Source organism: Stegostoma tigrinum, chromosome 7 (genome assembly GCF_030684315.1).
Source record: "Stegostoma tigrinum isolate sSteTig4 chromosome 7, sSteTig4.hap1, whole genome shotgun sequence".
Lineage (NCBI taxonomy): Eukaryota > Metazoa > Chordata > Chondrichthyes > Orectolobiformes > Stegostomatidae > Stegostoma > Stegostoma tigrinum.
In genome coordinates, this window is record NC_081360.1 from 29392718 (window position 1) to 29411456 (window position 18739).

General features: G+C 39.5%; 1 protein-coding gene across 6 annotated transcripts in view; it reads left to right on the top strand.

Moving 5' to 3' along the window:
- Positions 1-10609, top strand: part of armc8 (armadillo repeat containing 8) — a 93252-nt gene extending 82643 nt beyond the window's left edge. For all 6 annotated transcript variants that reach the window (XM_059647140.1, XM_059647145.1, XM_059647143.1 and 3 more), the window contains 4 exons: positions 1462-1557; positions 6186-6258; positions 6643-6736; positions 8310-10609. In XM_059647140.1, the coding sequence (XP_059503123.1) occupies positions 1462-1557; positions 6186-6258; positions 6643-6736; positions 8310-8343 (297 nt within the window). In that variant the 3' untranslated portion in view covers positions 8344-10609. The remainder of the gene's footprint in view (positions 1-1461; positions 1558-6185; positions 6259-6642; positions 6737-8309) is intronic.
- Positions 10610-18739: the final 8130 nt, after the last annotated feature.

The following is an 18739-nucleotide window of genomic DNA, read 5'->3' on the forward strand; positions in this document are numbered from 1 at the left end:
CCAATCCCTGCTCCTTCAGAAATGCCAAGTGTACTCAAAATTCAGCATGTCCTCATTGCATAATTGAGTTTGAAAAGTTGAATCATGTCCCTCTTCGCACAGTGGTTCGATGCTATGTTCTGTGATCTAAATGTCAGTCATCACTTTCACAGCTCCTCTGTAAGGGCAAATTTGTAGGTGTGTGGTTTTAGGATGCCAGGCAGGTAGGGTGGCAGATAAGTGATGCAGCACTAATGGAAGTTTGGGAGGGGTTATGAAATTGTCAAGTTTAGCAATAGAGGAGGTGTTTTTCAACTATGATGGAGTTGGGGTTGAAGAATGTTTAGTTTGGGCCTGGCATGGTTGGGTCGTAGAGAGAGGTGGGATGTGAGGAGGAGTGGGGGTGCATGTGTCTGACACAGGTGTGTGTTTGGTGGTGGTGGTGGTTTAGCTGTGATGGGGTTATGGTTGTGGACTGACCAGGAATTGGTTTGCAGCAGTCTGTAGGGTTGAAAGGACTGAGGAAAATGTATTTGGAGGTGGAGCTGGTGACTTCGGATGGCAGGGAAGAATTGTCAGTTTAATAGTTATCAAAGACTTACAGTAGATTTGTAATCCACTAACTTGCCTGGATAAAAATTAGTTCAACCGAAGTGGAACTCTCCAAATTCTACTTTGTTAGTTTCTTTCGGGAGGTTTCGGATGAAGAGGAATTGCCGACTTTCAACTTCCTGAGCAATTCTCATGGAGTCTGCTGTGTCCAAATGACTCTAGTGCACAACCCCAGTATGTGGTGTTCCAGTGACTGTCTGGATATTGGAATTTCTGGGTCTATGTATTTATGATGAATATTTTATTCCGTCTTGGAACAGAAGAAAACTAAGCTGTTTAATGTTTTTGTTGTTGTCATGGAGTGTGGAATTTCACAGGCCATCTCGTTATCTCGAGTTGCAGATAATAAGAGATTTTGACATTGTAATGCAATTCATATGCAGCCAAGACAGTAAACTTTTTCAGTTCACAACACAAGCCAGCAAGTCAAAATATAAGTACAAAACTTTGATTCTGAGAATTTGCATGGTATTGTTAGGGTAAACTGCCCGGGTAGATAATGACTGGTCTTTCAACATCAGACAAACGGAGGATATTTCTTATATTATGATACTTCAGGATGTTAAATTCCAATTAATCAATTGTATGTATATAAAAATGTCACAAGTATTGCTGAAATTATATTAACTGTAATGCCATCAATACAAGCAATAAATTAAATATTATAAATAAATTAGTTAGCTCCATTAAGCACGCATGATGTCACAATGATTCTATTTCTATTGCAACTGTTTCCAATTCAAAACCAGAGTTTTACATAACTAACATTTTTATTTTGAGTTTATCTATTTCAATATTAATCCATGACATTTACAGTAAGTTCTCTATCTGTGCTAATTAACCAACTTGTTTATTTAATGTGCCATCTAGACATTATGTATACTGGCTAATATAGCAGATGGGACAACAGCAAAGGACCTCATCATGACCAATGATGACATCTTACAAAAAATTAAATACTACATGGTAAGCAATTTTTTTTTAAACTTCCATGCATTCTGATTTTTTTCTGGGGCATGATTTTCATTTTGGAAGGTAGCTAATAGATACAGTGGCGAATGAATGTGATCACTATTCCGAGACTAATTGGTTCACGGTCTTTTGTCAAACCAGGTTGAAAGTAAGGTGCTGCGCACAATGGTCTTGAATTACAGGAACTGCTGTTTGTGGAAAATCTTATCTGCTGATGGCAGCAGCTTGTTTGCTTGCTTTTATTGCTGGAAATATGGGCATTAAAGTTGTATTACTGGAAGGATAATCCAGCTAGGATTTAATTTACACTAATAAAAATTTCCAAGTCTAATGAATTTGTTTCAAAAAAAATTCTTGATGTCATTGCCTCTTCTACATATTTCACTGTAATTTGAAGACACCATATTGAAGTTGACAGAACTAGTGAAACGTGATTTCTCATCACGTAATTTCTATCCTTACCATGAAATTAAGGGTCGTATCTTGTCTGTCTTGTAGCTGAACTTGCATGACCATTCTTTACAAGGAGAGAAATTTTTTTTGAATGCACAGTTATCAAAATTTTCCAGAGGGAAATTTTACTGGAAGGTTACATACTTTTTAAAAATTTTGAGCTCTTTTTATTATTGATTTATTTTATTTTGCTGCTAGAACCCACCACCAAATCTTGAATTTAATAAAAATCCCAAAAGAATACGGATGCTGTAAATCAGAATCAGAAAGAGAAATTGCTGGTAAAGCTCAGCAAAGAGAAATCAGACTTAACGTTTCGGGTCCAGTGACCCTTCCTCAGCAGTTTCTGTTTCTGTTACTGATTTACAGCACCCGCAGTTTCTTTTGGCATTTATTTAGTGTTTAACTCACTGCCACATCTCTTCTAGGCATGTCCACCTTGAAGACATTCCGATCCCCTCTCCACCAAATCTTGAAATAGAAGTTATAGTGATATTCATAATGGAGCAATTTTTGTGACCCATGTAGAGGTTGATAATTTAGACCGTAAGACATAGGTGCAGAGATAGGCCATTCAGCCCATCATTCAGCTTTGCCATTCACTGAGCTGATTTGATAATCCTAAACACAACTTTCCAATCTTTTTCCCAAAAGCCTTGATTCGTTACAGATAAAAAAATTGTCATTTGCAGCCTTGCTCATACTTAATGATTCATCAGCATTCTGCGGTAAAACATTTCACCGGTTCACTACCCTCTGAAAGAATAGTTACTCCTCATCTCTGTATTCAGTGTTTGTCCCCTTATTCTGAGATTATGTCCTCTCCTGTCTAGTCCACAAAGAGTTTTTAAAAAAATCATTCAGAGCATATAGATATCGCTGGTTAAGCCAACATTTATCACCTATTGAGGTGCCCAGAGGCAGATTGAGTCAGCAAAATTTCTGTGGGTCTGGAGTCATACCTAGGCCAGACAAGGGAAGCATGGCATATTGCCTTCCTTAAAGGATATTAGCGATTGGTGTTTCGGATAATTGACAATGGTTACATGATAGCATGAGGCTAGGTTTTTATTGAATTCAGATTTCTTCGTCTGTGTGGTGGGAATTGAACGCACGGTCCCAGTACGTTAACCTGGGGTTCTGGATTGATAATCCAGTGACATTACCTCTATGCCATCATCTTTGCAATCTTGTATGTTTCGCTAACATCGCCTCTCCTTCTGTATTCCATTGTGTACAGTTCCAACCTACTCACCTCTCCTCATAATACAGCCCCTCCTTACCTGGTATTAGTCTATTAGAAGGTATTAGAACCTTCTCTGGACTGCCTCCGATATCGGTATATTTCCTTAGATAAGGCATCAAAAGTGTTCACAGTATTCCAGCTGTGGTTTGACTCATGCCTTTTATATTTTTTAGCAAAACTTTCCTACTTTTATATTCCAATAAAGTCCAATATCCTATTTGCCTTTTATATAACCCACTGAACTGGGATTTCTAGCTCTTTGTATTTCTTGCATAAGGACTCCTGGCTTTCCTCTGAAGTTTTCTGCAGTCTTTATCCAATAATTAAATAAACACACAGATTCAAAGTGTGAATTAAATAAAAAGGTAACAGTTAAAAAGATGTACCAATTAGTCTCTGGGTTCTGTGAAGAATAGGTGGTGGAGCGTTGCAGCCATTAAGTTGGATAATACTGATAAAAGTAAAGAAGCAGTTGATTTTGAGATTCTTGGCTCTGCAAGTTAGCTGAAAAGCTTTTGTTCTGTATCCTTTTTAACAATTACTTTAGTGGAGCAGCTGGCATTCAGCGCTGGGAGAGAGAGAATCTTTCTTTATGTGCAGGAGTGGATAATAACTGTCCTCAAGCTGTGACCTTCAGGGCATGCTAGTCCACACTAGCACATCAGCTCACTAACACATTCATACCGGAGTCGCAGTTGGTCTTAACCCTTTTTTGTATATTCCTGGAAGGGTAAAACACAATTAAGCCTGCTGTTTGCAACAATATCCACTGGGAATAGTCACCACAGTCCAGTTTGGTTTGAATCTCATCTGTCCCTTCGAAGGATTGATGCTTGAAGTTCCCTTGGTTACTTTATTTGGTGTGACATTCCAAATTTTTCTCAAGGCTGTGCCAGATGGCCATTGAATTTACATCTACAATCATTTTTTGGCTGTTTGTCCTCTTTTAAGAAACACACGTTGTATTTAGAAGTTCGATATAACCCATTAGAAGCCTGGAGTTATGATCTGTTGTCATGACCACACAGAATAGTCATTTTACTTTTGTGCCCCTTCTGTAGTTTCTAATGTAAACTTCCCTGAATCTGCATCTAATAGACCCACTGTGTCTTTGCCAAATATTTTCTTTGTTCCCACCCGTAGAAGCTTTTATAGTCTGTTTTTTTTTCTTGCAAGTTTTCATACATATTTTATTCTGTGGTTGTTTCCTTGGAGAGGAGAAGGTTATGAGCATATATGAGGAAATCGCAGGTGGTTAAGCGGAGTAGGGGAGCATAAACTGCTCCCCCTCATAAAAGGATTGTGAATTAGAGGATGCCAATAGAAGTTTATTTACAGAAGAAGCAAATATGACATAAAAGGACTGTTTTCACACTTGAGGCTTGGAGTGCAGTTCTTGAAAGTTTGATGGAAACAAGTTCAGTTGAGGCATTCAAAAGAACATTGGATGATTATTAAATCTAAACAATATTCAGGGTCATGAGGGAATGCCACTGAGTCATAGAGCCATTGGTACTGAGTGGGACAGGCAGGAGGGGGCCAAATGGATTTATTCTATGCCGTAACAAATCTGTGGTCAGTTTCTTGATTCTCCTCTGTAATCTAAAACTCTCCAGTTCTCAGGTTTGCTTCTATATTGTACAATCTTTAACTTTCTTTGCTAGTCACAGTGACTGACTTTTATTTGTAGTTATGTGCCTTGAAGGAATGTATGGTTGCTAACAGCTGTGTTGCTAAAAAAAAGTTATAGTTCCTTCCACTCCATTCCAATTGTAGTTAAAATAAAAAAATAGTTGAGCAAGACTGGCTGCTCCTGTTCTGAGCCAAGGTGTGAAAACTGGCACTTGTGTCTACAGGTTTTGATCTGGGCCTCTGTCCCCACAACATCCTTATCTCATGGGACTGTCTCTGGGCAGAATCCATGTGTTGTCACAAATCCCATTCCAGGACAAAGTGTTTCGCCTTTTAATTTCACAGCATGATGGCTCAGTAGTTAGCACTGCTGTCTAACAGCGCCAGGAACCCGGGTTCAGTTCCAATCTCAGATGACTGTGTTGAGTTTGCATATTCTCCCCATGTCTGCATGGGTTTCCAGTGCTCTGGATTCCTCCTGCAGTCCAAAGATGGACAGGGCATGCCAAATTGCCAGTAGAGCCCGAGGATGTGCAGATTAGGTGAATGGTAAATACGGAGTTACAGGGATACGGTAGGGGATTGGTCTAGATGGGATGCTCTTCAGAGGGTCAGTGTGACTCTTTGGGCTGAATGGCCTGCTTCCATTCTGTTTCTTTGTTTTGTAAAAAAAAGGTTGTATCAACGATGTACCCAAAACTACCATTCCCACAGTGTCAATCCTGTTGACCTTCTACAGCCCTCTAAAGATGTGCAGGTTAGGTCTATTGGCTGTGGAAAATGCAAGGTTATAGGGATAAAGGGAGGAGAGTTGAGGGGGTGGTGGATTCTGTCTGGGTGGGATGTTCTTCGGAGGATTGGTGTGGTCTCAACGAACCAAATGACCTGCTTCCACAGTGTATGGTTTCTATGATTTTATGATTGTCTTTTCCTTTCCTTAGCCAAGACTTGCTTGACTCCCTTGACAAAGCTGCCAGATTTCTGGTATGCTACAGCTGATCAACTTTGCCAGTTAACAGAATGCTACTGGAATGCAACAATGGATGTTTCCATTAGACAGGCATCCTCTGTGATGGAAGCAACCAGACCATAATTCACCCCAATTGTCAAGGTGTTCCATGTTTTTCAGTGTTTGCCCTTTGTCAGCATGCTTTTGGTTTATTCTTCAGAAGCAGAGCATACTTGAATGTTCATAGAGATGTTTAACTGATAGAGAAGCTTGCTAACATTAAGTATATTTTGTCTTAGTTTAACCTTTATATACATAATAATTAGAATAATTATTTTTCAGGGTCACTCAAATGTAAAACTCCAGCTAGCTGCTACCTTTTGTATATCTAATCTCATTTGGAGTGAAGAAGAAGGTAAGGGCATTAGAATTTAGGTAATTTTTTTGTAAGTTGAATACTATTCCAAATTATTTTTCTTTAAAAAATTAAAATGGTAAACCTTTGTGCATCATTAACCTTCCTATTTAATTCCTGTTTCACAAATTGTCAATGTTTGAATATTAACGAAGATCAGAATCCTGGAACACTCTTCCTATGGCACTTAAAATGTACTCCAGAGCAGCAATGGTTTATTTAAGACATTGCTTAAGGAAACAAAAGATCAGAGGCTTTGATGACTTGTTTCATTCTTATAATGTAAAATATAGATGTTATTTTCATGCAAAACACTATGTTTGTACTGGGCTGTGATAAGTAACCGATTATTACAAAGAGTTATTTTGCATTTTGTTCTCGTAGGTTCCCATGAACGCCAAGGTAAACTCAGAGAGTTGGGAATAGTAGATATTTTACATAAATTGGTTCAATCTACTGATCCCAATCTTTGTGACAAGTAAGTGTTAAGCCTTCATTTGAATATTTTTTGTTCCTTTATTAAAGCCAAAGCGTTGTCGACATATATAGTATAAATCAATGTGGTCAGTCCTTGAGTAATGAATGACATACAGAAACAATACGATGTTTGCAGTGTTGTGTATGTTGCAATAGAAACTGCAGTAACAAAATAGTGAAATTAATAGGATTGAGCGAAATAAACCTCCACTAAGAACATGTTTCCTGGATGAATTTTTAATGTAGTTACCTTGCAAAGAGAGAGGGAATCTCTCAACTTTGGGCCAGCATTGTTCACTGAATACCACTGTGCGTCCATCCATGTACAACCCTCCTGAATTTAAACTTGATTTTTGTTTTTGTTGTCTGTTTGATGCAGTGCTGAAGTTCTCAGCTTTATTTAAAGGCATTTGTTTGTGTAAAGTGGCTGCATGTTGATTGGTTTTGTAATTTATTAACATTAATTTGGAGCATTAAATCGATGCTGACCTCACACAGATAATGTAGGTCAGATTTTCCAGAGACTGGCAAATTCACATAGATTGCTGCTCTAACTTTTTTTTTAAGAAAAGAAGGGAACTTCACATTTCTGGGAGGAGATTACACTCAGGTGTCCCTCAGAAATACAAAACTGTACTACTATTTTGACAGCTCTTTGGTAGTGTAGCCCATCCTTTTCATTGCAATCAGTTGCTGTAATCTGAAGTTTAAATATCCAGACAACCTCTTTGCTGGTGCCATAAGGAATGTGTGATGCTAGGAAGCACAGAGAACTGGGTGCCAGGTAAGTGGGTGCCAGCTGGGAAGAGGGTAGGGTGGCAGGTGATAGAATGCTGGATAGGTAGGTTGTAGGGAGCTAAGTAACGGGGTAGTGTGCTACCTGGGATGTGGGAGTATGAGATTGCCCGTTGTTCATAGGGGCAATAAGTGTTTTGCGGGAACTGGAAAATTGGATAGGGGAGTGGTGGTGTCTAGGTGTGTGTGCTGGGATTACTGTGGACAGGGGATAGGTGGAGAGGTTATTTCTCATTTGGAAGGCAGAGGGGAATGGATGGTCAGGTCCTGCAGCAGAGCAGTTGGGATAGGTAGGCAGGGTTGCAAGGCAGTCAGAAGTTGGGTTGGGTACCTGGGTGGATGTGAAGAAGGTGTGATGCTTTCCTGTGAGGTGTTTGCCCAGGGCCTGGGATTTGTGACTGAGAGAGGTATGGGGGTCTATTTAATAGTTTCTTGGTCAGTTAGACTGTGTATTTAATAGTTTAAATTTTCCTGAATAGCTGCTCCACTCAACATCACCTGAACCATCCAAAGTCTCTGATTTTTCTGGAGACTTTCATAAGATTCCAGACATAGAGGTATTTCCCTGAGGAAAATTCAATTTCCTGGGCAGTCTTGTCAGAGTCTGTTGTGAGGAGGATTCTGCAGGATCTCTCTGCACAACTCTCATCTATGCTGGAAGAAGTACTTGTGTGGCCAGTGAAAAATCTGCCCCATTTCTGTTTTGCTGTTCTGATACAATTGAGTTGATAGATGACTGCCACTGAAAACATTTTTTAAAAATTCTGAATCTGTTACAGGGCAAAAACAGCACTGCAGCAATTTCTGTCCTGAGTAAACAGCCTGCTGGGGTATCATCTGAAGCTCTAAATGGACAGAAGGCAGACAGTTCAATGGAAAGCTTGCCCAGGACCCCTTTCTTTGCACAAGTCACCTTGGACTGCAGTTTTTGTGTGCAGTGATTCATGAAGAAACGTTAGTCGTTCAGGAAGAACAAGCAAACAATGCAGTGGAGAAAGAGATTCAGTCTCAGTGTGACGGGTTCCACAACTACTTGGAGAACAATTGGTTTGTCCCCTTTTGAGTCAGAAAAAAAATCTACTCTTGCTGCAGCTATTTTCTGTGAGATTGGTTACTTCCTGATTTTTTTTTTGAAGTGTTTTCTACAGATTTCCTCGGTGGAGTACTGTTTGCTGAATAAAGGTTGTAGTTGGTGTAAAGAATTTACTTATACACAACATCCTAAAGAGAATGTAATATTTAAACAAAAGTGTGGGGAAAAATATAATTTTGATTGCAAGCTCTATGGAGTGTGTAAGATATTGTATGTATTTGATGAACTACAGTTATTTGTGTTTACTTTGGAACTGCATCTGTTTATGGGCCCACACAGTTAGTGTTAGAAATCGATTATATAATGCAACCTTCCATAATTCTCCAAAAGATATTCCTGGGAAAGGAGAATATGGATGCAGTGGTTACCGACTTCCACAGAAAATTCAACTCAGGGACAGGTAATGAAGGAATCCCCTCACTCATCCTCTGACTCTAGTTAGTAGCGCATGTTCAACATGTTACAATTCTGTGGCTGAAGAACAGAATTATAACGTGAGCCGGGTCCAATGGATTGAGTACAGGTGATCTTGTCCAATAAACAGTAGGCCTGATTTCACAGCCTCTGCCTGTATACTTACTTGCACAGTCATAGAATATTTGGTACTTGGGAGATGATAAAGCATAAAGCTGTTGTGTAGTTAATAATGTCGATCAGTTTAAGGAAACTCCAGCCATACTAAGGCATTCCTGAGGTAATGAATCTGATATCTAGAGTAAGACGGATTATATTGATACACTAACCCTTGAGCTGCACGTATGATATTGCTGATATTGTAGTTGTAGAAAGATCATACATCTTCCATACAAATTGCTGCGTAAATGACTCGTATAGCCACATGTACCAAACCTGGCTTTTGCACACTGTTTAGTGTGCCATGGCTGGAGTTAACAATGCCACTGTTGGTAATGTAAACGTTTTACCTTGCACTGTTTCCCCTTGGCTTTATGAATGCAAAAGAACAGTAGCTAGTATTTGCATCCATTGGAATGCTCTCATCTCCAATTAAAAATATAAGCTGCAGTACACATTTCAGATGAACATTACATTTAAACATACATTATCTGAATTTGATACTCAAATAAAATCTGTGTAGGCCAATTGAAAAGAATGCAGTTCTTTTTATTTTTGTAGCATTTTTATTTTAATTGGAATTACTGAGTTCGCACAGATTGCTGTCGTGTGATAGCTCCAGTTTATTCTGTTGCTTTTGCTTTTGACTCTTACGACTTTCTTCAAATGTTTGCTCATGAATTTTTAGCAGCTGTCTCAGTTTATGCTGTTGCAGAAGGTTTTTGGTATTTGTATACAACTGGGGTTAACACAGCAATATGAAAAGGGGTTTCCATTCTGGTTTTTGACAAAAAAAAGAAAGTTTTTTTTGTAGAGATTTGCAATGAAATTGCCAGTTTTTATATTTGTGTTGTCTTGGTTGCTGCATGTTTCAGGGCCTGGCTGCAGGAAACCATTATCATTATCTTGGCAGGTACTTTTTTGTAGCAGAATGGACTGTACAGAAATATGGATGGAGAAATGTAAACAAAGTAATCAAAGGTTGAAATAGTTTAAGTATGAAGGGTTTGAACATGAAACGATTTTTTTAAAAGAAAAAAATCTGAAGAACACTTTGTCCACAAACAGTTGTGACCACTACATTTTAAGTACACTCCTCCCAATGGATTATTTTGATTACATTGCAGTTTAAACTGATCTCGCTCAGTCTTTGTACATACCTGCAGCCGATTTGAATAGGTTTCTGCTTTTATACACAGGTATTTTAGCAGCATTGTCTGTGTAATATATTGCGAAGAGACTATCACATTTTTCTGATGTAATTTTAAGCTCTGCTGACAGAAGTCAATTAAATAAAGTGTGGCTTCTTAGGCTGTTTTATATAACACTGGTTATGAAATTTTAGTTATGTCCTATAATTAACAAGGGTCTATTGTGAAAACCGTATAATGTACTCACATTTCTTCGTGTCTGTGCAGGAAATTTATATTTTCTTATTAAAAATGATTTTCAGTTAACCTATTGTACAGAATCTAAAGACTTGCTTTCCTCAAGAATTTCTCCTGCTGTTGTTTGTAAATCACTTTTAAAAAATTCACAGACTATGAGCCTTTGGCATGCCATGTCTGTTCTTGCAGTCAATATGTGTTACCTAGTGACACTAATCTGAAGAACATCTAGGAATGTCTTAGTAAATATTTCTTTCCACAGTACTGAATCATATGTAACAAGAAAGTCCTTGGTTCAGTTTTCAGCCGCTACTGATTTGTATGTCTGCTAGGGGTTTTGATCTTTTGTGCCCTTGAAGGGAGGTAGGGGAAATGATCTGAAGTTCCTGCTTCTGGTTTTTACCCACTAGAAAATGTAGAATAAATCCGAAGTGATTTTTCCCATTTTGAACTTCACTGAAACTTGCTATGTAGTGTCTTGTTAAAAATAATGTGCCATTAGATCTTTGCAGTTTGGCATCAATGACCACCATAACCGGTTTTTAGTGAAAGTAGTTTAAAAAAAAGTAATTGAAGAAGGGGGACAGTTTGGGAAAGCAAACTCTGGTAATTAAATAATGGGAAGAGCAGAAGGGGAGGGACATGCTTATGGATTACTGTTTGTTCATAATTCCCTTCTGCATGTTGATGCTTCAAGCTGCCTTTAGAGCTATACTGATTTATTTAGGGGTTGGATGATTGACTATATTTTGCAGTTGAATATTCCTGTCACATGGTTGCCCATAGTTCAGGAGAAAAATTGGTATCTGTAACATTCTTTCTGAGCATTATGTGGCAGTTTAATCTGTGGGAATGCTGTTCAGGATTGGGGTGCATACCTTGGTAAGCTGTACACTGTTTGGGTAAAGAGTGCACGATGGCTCAGTGGTTAGCACTGCTGCCTCATGGCACCAGGGACCCAGGTTCATTTCCACCCTTGGGTGACTGACTGTGCGGAGTTTGCACATTCTCCCTGAGACACTGTATGTTTCCTCTGGGTGCTCCGGTTTCCTCCCTCAGTCCAAAGATGTGCAGGTGAGGTGGATTGGCCATGCGAAATTGCCCATAGTGTTCAGGGATGTGTAGATTAAGTGGATTATAGGGGGATGGGTCTGGGTGGGATGCTCTGAGGGTCAGTGTTGGCTTGTTGGGCCAAAGGGCCTGTTTCCACAGCATAGGGATTCTATAATTGATTTCACACAATGACCACCGGCAGCGGACTGATTGTAATATTTTGCGAGTGTTGCCATTTTTGAAAAATAGCCTTTATCCTAGTCCCTGTCTCAGACTTGCAGTATTTTGAATGGGATGAAGAATCCTCCCTCTGTAGCAGTGCAGTTTGAAGAGAACTAAATTAGTTATGATTTATAGGATTATTTATACTTGTGCATTAATTTGTGTTTTTGGAGTTTTTCCTCATATTTGCCTAATGTGGTGTGGCTGATGCAGAAATACATATTTGCTGGTTTAACAGCTTGTGCTGAAACAAGTTGACTGTAGAACGTGTAGTCTGGTAGACCTTGCTTAGATAATAAGGCATGACTGGAAGAATGAAGAGAGCCATGCAGAGCAGGACAAGTTGATAGAAGAAGGAGGAGAAGGCACAGGAGACTATATCTGCTGACTTGCTTTGGGGAACAACTCATTCACCTCAATTTCAGTTAGGATGAACACTCAAGATGTCTTTTCACATTAAAGAACTTTAGAATGAAATATTTCAATGCAACCTCAAAGCAGGCAAAGGACAACATCTCATGTGGCTCTTAGAGATTATTGTTCTGAATTTTTATGAACCTGGCTCCTTCTAAGCTCGAGATATAAACAGTGACTTTAATAGGGGTCGGGGAGAATAGAGAAAAGGTCCGCTCAGTGTAAGAGATTGGGGTATCTGTTCTACAGACAGCCAGGAGTTTGACTAGGTGTTTTTCAGCCCAATAGTTCTTGAGTAATGATCCACATCATCTACATTAGGATTGTCCTACTTCAGAATCTGAGATTTTTACAGTCTAATGTAACTGGGCAATTCTTATATTAGGCAGTGCAGCAGGAATTTCGCAAGGTCATTTTCTGTTGTTAGGTCTTCCCTCTGATGATCCAGAGATGAGAAGATTTAAGCCAGTATCTCAGTTTAATGTGCACTGTTGCGTAAAGGATGTCAGTAAGTCTCTTATAATGAAAGCGGGATGCGTCCTTCAGATTTCAGTGGGTAACCCAACATCATCTCCTCTTGCCAGAGGAAGTACAGGAATTTGCACAAATTGTAGACTTCAGGATGCCATTGACGATATGCATATTGACTTGCATGAACTTTATATGAATCATTTTCATGAAGCAAATGTATAGCTGGTATATGATCACAGGCAGTTAGTGGATGCCTGTTACACTTGGCACAAAAGTGCCAGGATATTTAACTCACAGCAGGAAGTTAAAGGCTGACGGGTCAAAGGAGTTCTTCACAGATGACTTGGGCCACCAGCCTGGAACCTGTGTACGCGTGCACAGCTGGCCCACAATCAGAACAATATTAGACCATAAGACACAGGAGTGGAAGTAAGGCCTTTCGGCCCATCGTGTCCACTCCGCCATTTAATCATATTTCCACAAAGAACATTAGAGTATGTTATCAGCATCCTCAAGCAAGGCATGTAGTGTTCAACTGATGGGTATCAAAATAAAAAAAAAAACTCCTATAAATTGCTCTCCCATAACTACTGAATGTCTGAGTTTTGTAGCTGTTGGAGTATTTTGAAGGGCAGTTAGTATTGTAATGAAAGAAACTTTGCAGCTAATATCTTCACATCGAGCTCCCACAATAAATAGCAATATCCAGACAATTGTTTTATGGCATTTAGGTATCAGTATTGACAGGTAAAAGGAGGTAAGAGAGAACACCCTTGCTGCTCTTCAAAATTATGCCACAAAATCTTCTAAGTTTAACTGAGGGAGTAGGCATCTCATTCAGCGCACCCTTTTGTGCATTTCTCAGGTGGTCTAATGGTGATCACTTGTTCTGTGGCTGGGAAAGATTCTGATTTGCTTTATTCATTTGTGGAATGTGGGTGTCACTGGCAAGGTCGGAATTTAATGTGTTTGCCACCGTGGTTTCTATATATAGTGATCTTGCTTTTTTTAAATCTGCTGTTCATACAATCCATATCTTCCTCTGTTTAATTGGGACATTCAAATCTTTTTTTCCATCATGGATATGAATGTCACTGGGAAACTCTTCAACTAAATGGCTTGCTAGACCATTTCTGAGGATGGTTCAGAATCAACCATATTGCTGTAGGGCTGGAGTGGTAAGTAGCTCAGATCAGCTCAGGGTTGATAGATCTCCTTCCCTAGAGAGTATTAATGAGCCAGATGGTTTTGCACAATATCAATGAAAGCCTCATGGTCACCATTACTGAAACTATATTTAAAATTTAGATTTATTATCCCACCTGATTTGAACCCTTGTCTCCAGCTCATCAGCCTAGGACAATACCACCCCGTCACCACCTCTCACAAACGGATGATCTCTTTGTTGTGTACAAAGCCCTGTGCTAAATTAGTGCTGGATTTCATCATTTCCCTTGATAATGAGTGCAGGCTTTCCAGCCCACCAATCATTTGATTTTGTGCATTCATCAGTTTTCTCCAGGAATCTGGATAACTGAATTGTTGAGTCCTGTGCAGCGGAACTAGTGTGTGACCTCTTCTGTCAAGTGCGCTGACAGTGTCCATTTCTGCTTCCATGAGTCTTGTGTGTTTGTGCCCAGTCTTTGCGCATGATGGAGCGCCTCTGTCCTCACCCCAAACAATCTGCTTTGTTGAAGATGTTGCCTGCAATTGTAAGATTGAAAGCTGTGACCACATCTTGGTTTTCTTCCTCTTCCTCCTCCCCTGACTGGGAATGTCCCATGTCTTGCTTGTTCGAAGTTTAAAAAAGAACAGGACAGTGTATTTGGATTCTGTGAAGGGGAGATGGTAAGAAGTGCAAGTTGTTTCTGAGGCAGAAGATGTTGAGGGATAAAGAAGAAATGAGATGAGCAAAGAAAGATGAGGGAATCAGTAAATCTCAGCATCAATCATTTCAATCCTGCCAGTGGTCCAGCCTCAGCAATGTCGCTTCCCATAATGGCCAGTACTGTTTTCTTAATGGAGATTAAAACACGCTGTGTGCTTGCACTCCTCTCTTTCTTACTGACTGATGTTACGCATCATTTTCTCCTGCATAATCTGATCGAATGTCCTTTAATACTTGCGAGTGAAGCAGTTGTCGGCATTGCAGTATGTACGAGTTGTGTTTGTGGGTCTTGTAACAGAACTAATTGTGTGGGAATGAAGTGAATCTCTCAGATTTCAGGCTGATTTTTGGTAGATGGATGATGGGGTGGATTAAATTGAGCAGCAAATCAGGCTAATAATGTAGGGATAACAAGGTGTTGAGCTGGATGAACACAGCAGGTGAAGCAGCAGCAGAGAAGCAGGAAAGCTGATGTTTCAGGCCTATACCCATCTTCAGAAAAAGGCCCGAAACATCAACTTTCCTGCTCCTCTGCTGCTGCTTGGCCTGCTGTTTTCAGCCAGCTCTACACCTTGTTATCTCAGATTCTCCAGCATCTGCAGTTCCTGCTATCTCAGGCTAATAATGTAGTTGGTATTTGAATATTGCTCACAGTGTAATCTTGAGACAGAAAGGGATCATTAAACTTGCTAAACCCATGTTCTTGGAGCTATACACCTGGCACTGACTCCCATCACTATGTCTTTCCACTGCCTCCTAAACATGTCAGGAGATTTAACTGCTCCATCTTTAAGTAGCACTAACTATTTGCGATGGTGGGTCCCCCTGTGGATGTCTGCAGCTAAGGTGTATTCAGGTAGAGTTGGGTGTGCGTGCTTTATCTTGTAAATTAGCAGCCAGCACAAATTTACTGTGCTTCCTGAAATGCAATGACTGAGCATGGGCTATTTCTATGTCTCAATCCATATGCTCTTTATCAGGGTTAGCCAGTTCTCCTCTATTTTGAAAACTTGGGCATTGAGATGAAGGGCCATACAGCTTTCTGTTTATTTTAAAATGAATGTGGAAGATCACGTAAGAAATCAGGCATGCTAACTTTGTGGTTTGAATTCTCAGGATGAGCTTGTTTGATGCATGTGCCGTGCCAGCTTGTCCTGGCTGGGAGATTGAGTCCTCTGTAAAGCTCAATTCCTATTCACTCTGCGTAAACTGTAAGCCAATCTGTGGATTATAGTGTCATAGATGTAGAATCATATAGCATGGAAACACACTCTTGCCATTCACCTTATCTGTGTCCCCTCAGGATTTTATAAATCTCAGTAAGCATTGATACATCAGCGAGGTGTCTAAGAAGAATTTAGAAATAAATAACAAAACTTTCCTCTTGAGACCTCCCTTGCTGTTATTTCTCCTGCTTGCTGCTTTAATGATGGGAGCAGCAGGAGGAAGAGAATCAGGAATCCTGCAGAGGCTGAAGCATTGTCAGTAGAGACAGCTCTTCATATCCGTGAATCCGGTGCGCTGAACGTATAGGTCTGAAATGACATTCCCAAAAGATGTCAAAAATATTGAATGTGTGACAGCTTCCATAGGTCATCAGTATGCCACGGTTTCTCCTGTAACCCACATTAACATCAGCACCTGTGGTTTCCATAGGTTTGCTGGGCCGTGCAGGAGCACATTGTTTGGGAAGTGGGTGTTGCTGCCTGGCCAGCATTTATTGACCATCAGTAGTTACCTTTGAGAAAGTGGTGGTGAGTGGACTTCTTGAATTGTTGCAGTCCACATGCTGTAGTTTGACTCATAAGGGCCTTAGGGAGGGAATGCTAAGCTGTGACAATGTTCGCCTCTCTAAATGTCCATAAATCCTATCTTCTTTAATCGCCTCCTACAATTTACTCACAACCGAAGTCAGGCTCACAGCTCTATTGTTCCCCGATTTCTCCTTACAACCTTTTTAAAACTAGGATACAATATTAACCACCAACCAGTATTCAGATACCTCACCCATAGTTATAGCTGATGCAAATATTTGTGCAAAGAGTCTCACAATTTGCTCCCTCATTTCCCGTAACACTCTGGGATACATTAGATCAGATCCCTGAGATGAATCCACTTTTGTACTCCCTATGACCTCCCGAACCTCCTCTCCTGTAACGAGAACTGTTTTGAAAACATCAAAATTTATTTCTCTGCATTTTCTGGTCTCTATTTCATTCTCCATGGTTAAAACTGATGTGAAATATCCATTTAAAATCGTTTCTATCTCCTGTGGTTCAACACAAATCAGTTGATCTATAAGAGCACTACCCACTCTCTACTTACCCTCCTGCTCTTAATGTATTTGTAGAATCTCATTGGTTTATCCTTAACCTTATCTGCCAATGCTATCTCATATCACTTCTTTGCCTTCTGGATTTCCCTCTTAAGAATGCCCCTACACTATTTGTATTGATTAAGAGATTCAATTGAACCAATTTGTCTATATCGAAAAAAACTATCTTTTATTTTTTATTAAAATCTCAATGTCTTTATTCATCCATTGTTCCTTAATCTTACCAGACTTACACTTCACTCTAACAGGAACAAAATGCCTCCTGCTTATCAGATGTCCTTTTACCTATGAACAGTTCACTCTAATGAACTTTTGAAAGTCCTTGTCTCATACCATTAAAATTTGCCTAACTCCAATTAAAATCTTTACCTTTTATGGGAGACTTATCCTTTTCCATGACCATTTTGAAACTAATAGAATTATGATATCTAAACCCAAAGTGCTCCCTCCACTTTTACTTCGGTCACCTGCTCTGCCTTATTGCCCAAAGGAAGGTTTAGTTTTGCTCCTTCTCTATTGGGGGTATCTACATATGGATTAAGAAAATATTCTTGAACACATTTGACAAATTGTTCACCGTCCAAACCATTAACACAGTAGTAGTCCCAGTCAATGTTAGAAAAATTAAAGTCCCCCATCATTACATCCTTATTATGCTTATATATATATATATATATCTGAGATCTCCCTACATATTTGTTTCTCAATCTTTGTCCTATTACTGAGGTGCCTATAGCACAATCCCATCATCTTTCCTTTCTTATTTGTAACTTCTACCCATGTATTTTTACTGGACGTAATGTATTCCTTAATCAGAAACCCCAGAAAATACCCCTCCATCCCCATTTCCCCTCCACCCCCACCTTTCTTGCCTCCTTTTATATCATTCCTATAGCATCCAAAACCCAGAACATCAAGCTGCTGGTCTTGTTCAACTCTCAATCAAGTTTCTGTAATAGAAATGATGTCACGATCTCATGTCCCTAAACATGCCCTAAGTTCATGACTCTTACCTGTAAGACCCCTTGCATTGAAATAAATGCAATTTAGTTCTTCAGAGTTACTACATACCGGGAGCTCTCTCGTCTTTCTTTTCTAATTGACATTCTCTCATCACATTCAGAACCTACCTTGCTAATCCTTTCATTTACACTGCTGCTTAGAATTCAACCACTTGCCTTCTCTATCAATATAAAGTCTCCCTTAATAGAATGAGCAAATCCTCCTACTAAGATCTTGGTCCCTTGTCAAGTTTAGGTTGAACCTATCATTTTTAAACAGATCTTTTCTCTCCCAAAAGACATTCCAATTGTCCAAAAACCTGAGTCCCTTCACATTACACCAGCTCTTCAGCCATTGATTTATTTCCATTAACCTTTTGTTCCTTCTCTCATTTGAGTTTGGCATAGGCAGTAAATCTGAAATTACTACTTTTAAGGTTTTACTTTTTAATCTTCTACCTAACCTCTTAAATTTACTCTACTGCTTTAATCTTTTCCCTAAAAATGTCATTCTTACCAATGTGTACAATAACTTCTAGCTTCTCAATCTCACCTTTAACAATATGCCGGAAATGTTTGGAAACGTCCTTAATCCTATTACCAGGAAAGCAACAAGCCAACCTAAATTTATGCTCACTGCTGCAGAATAGCCTGCCTATGACCCTGACAGGAGAGTCCCCTGTAACAATAATTCTATTAAATCTCATCAAACGCTGCCGAACATAAGAATCATTCCGAGCATCCAATAACTGACTGGCACTTCCATTTTCT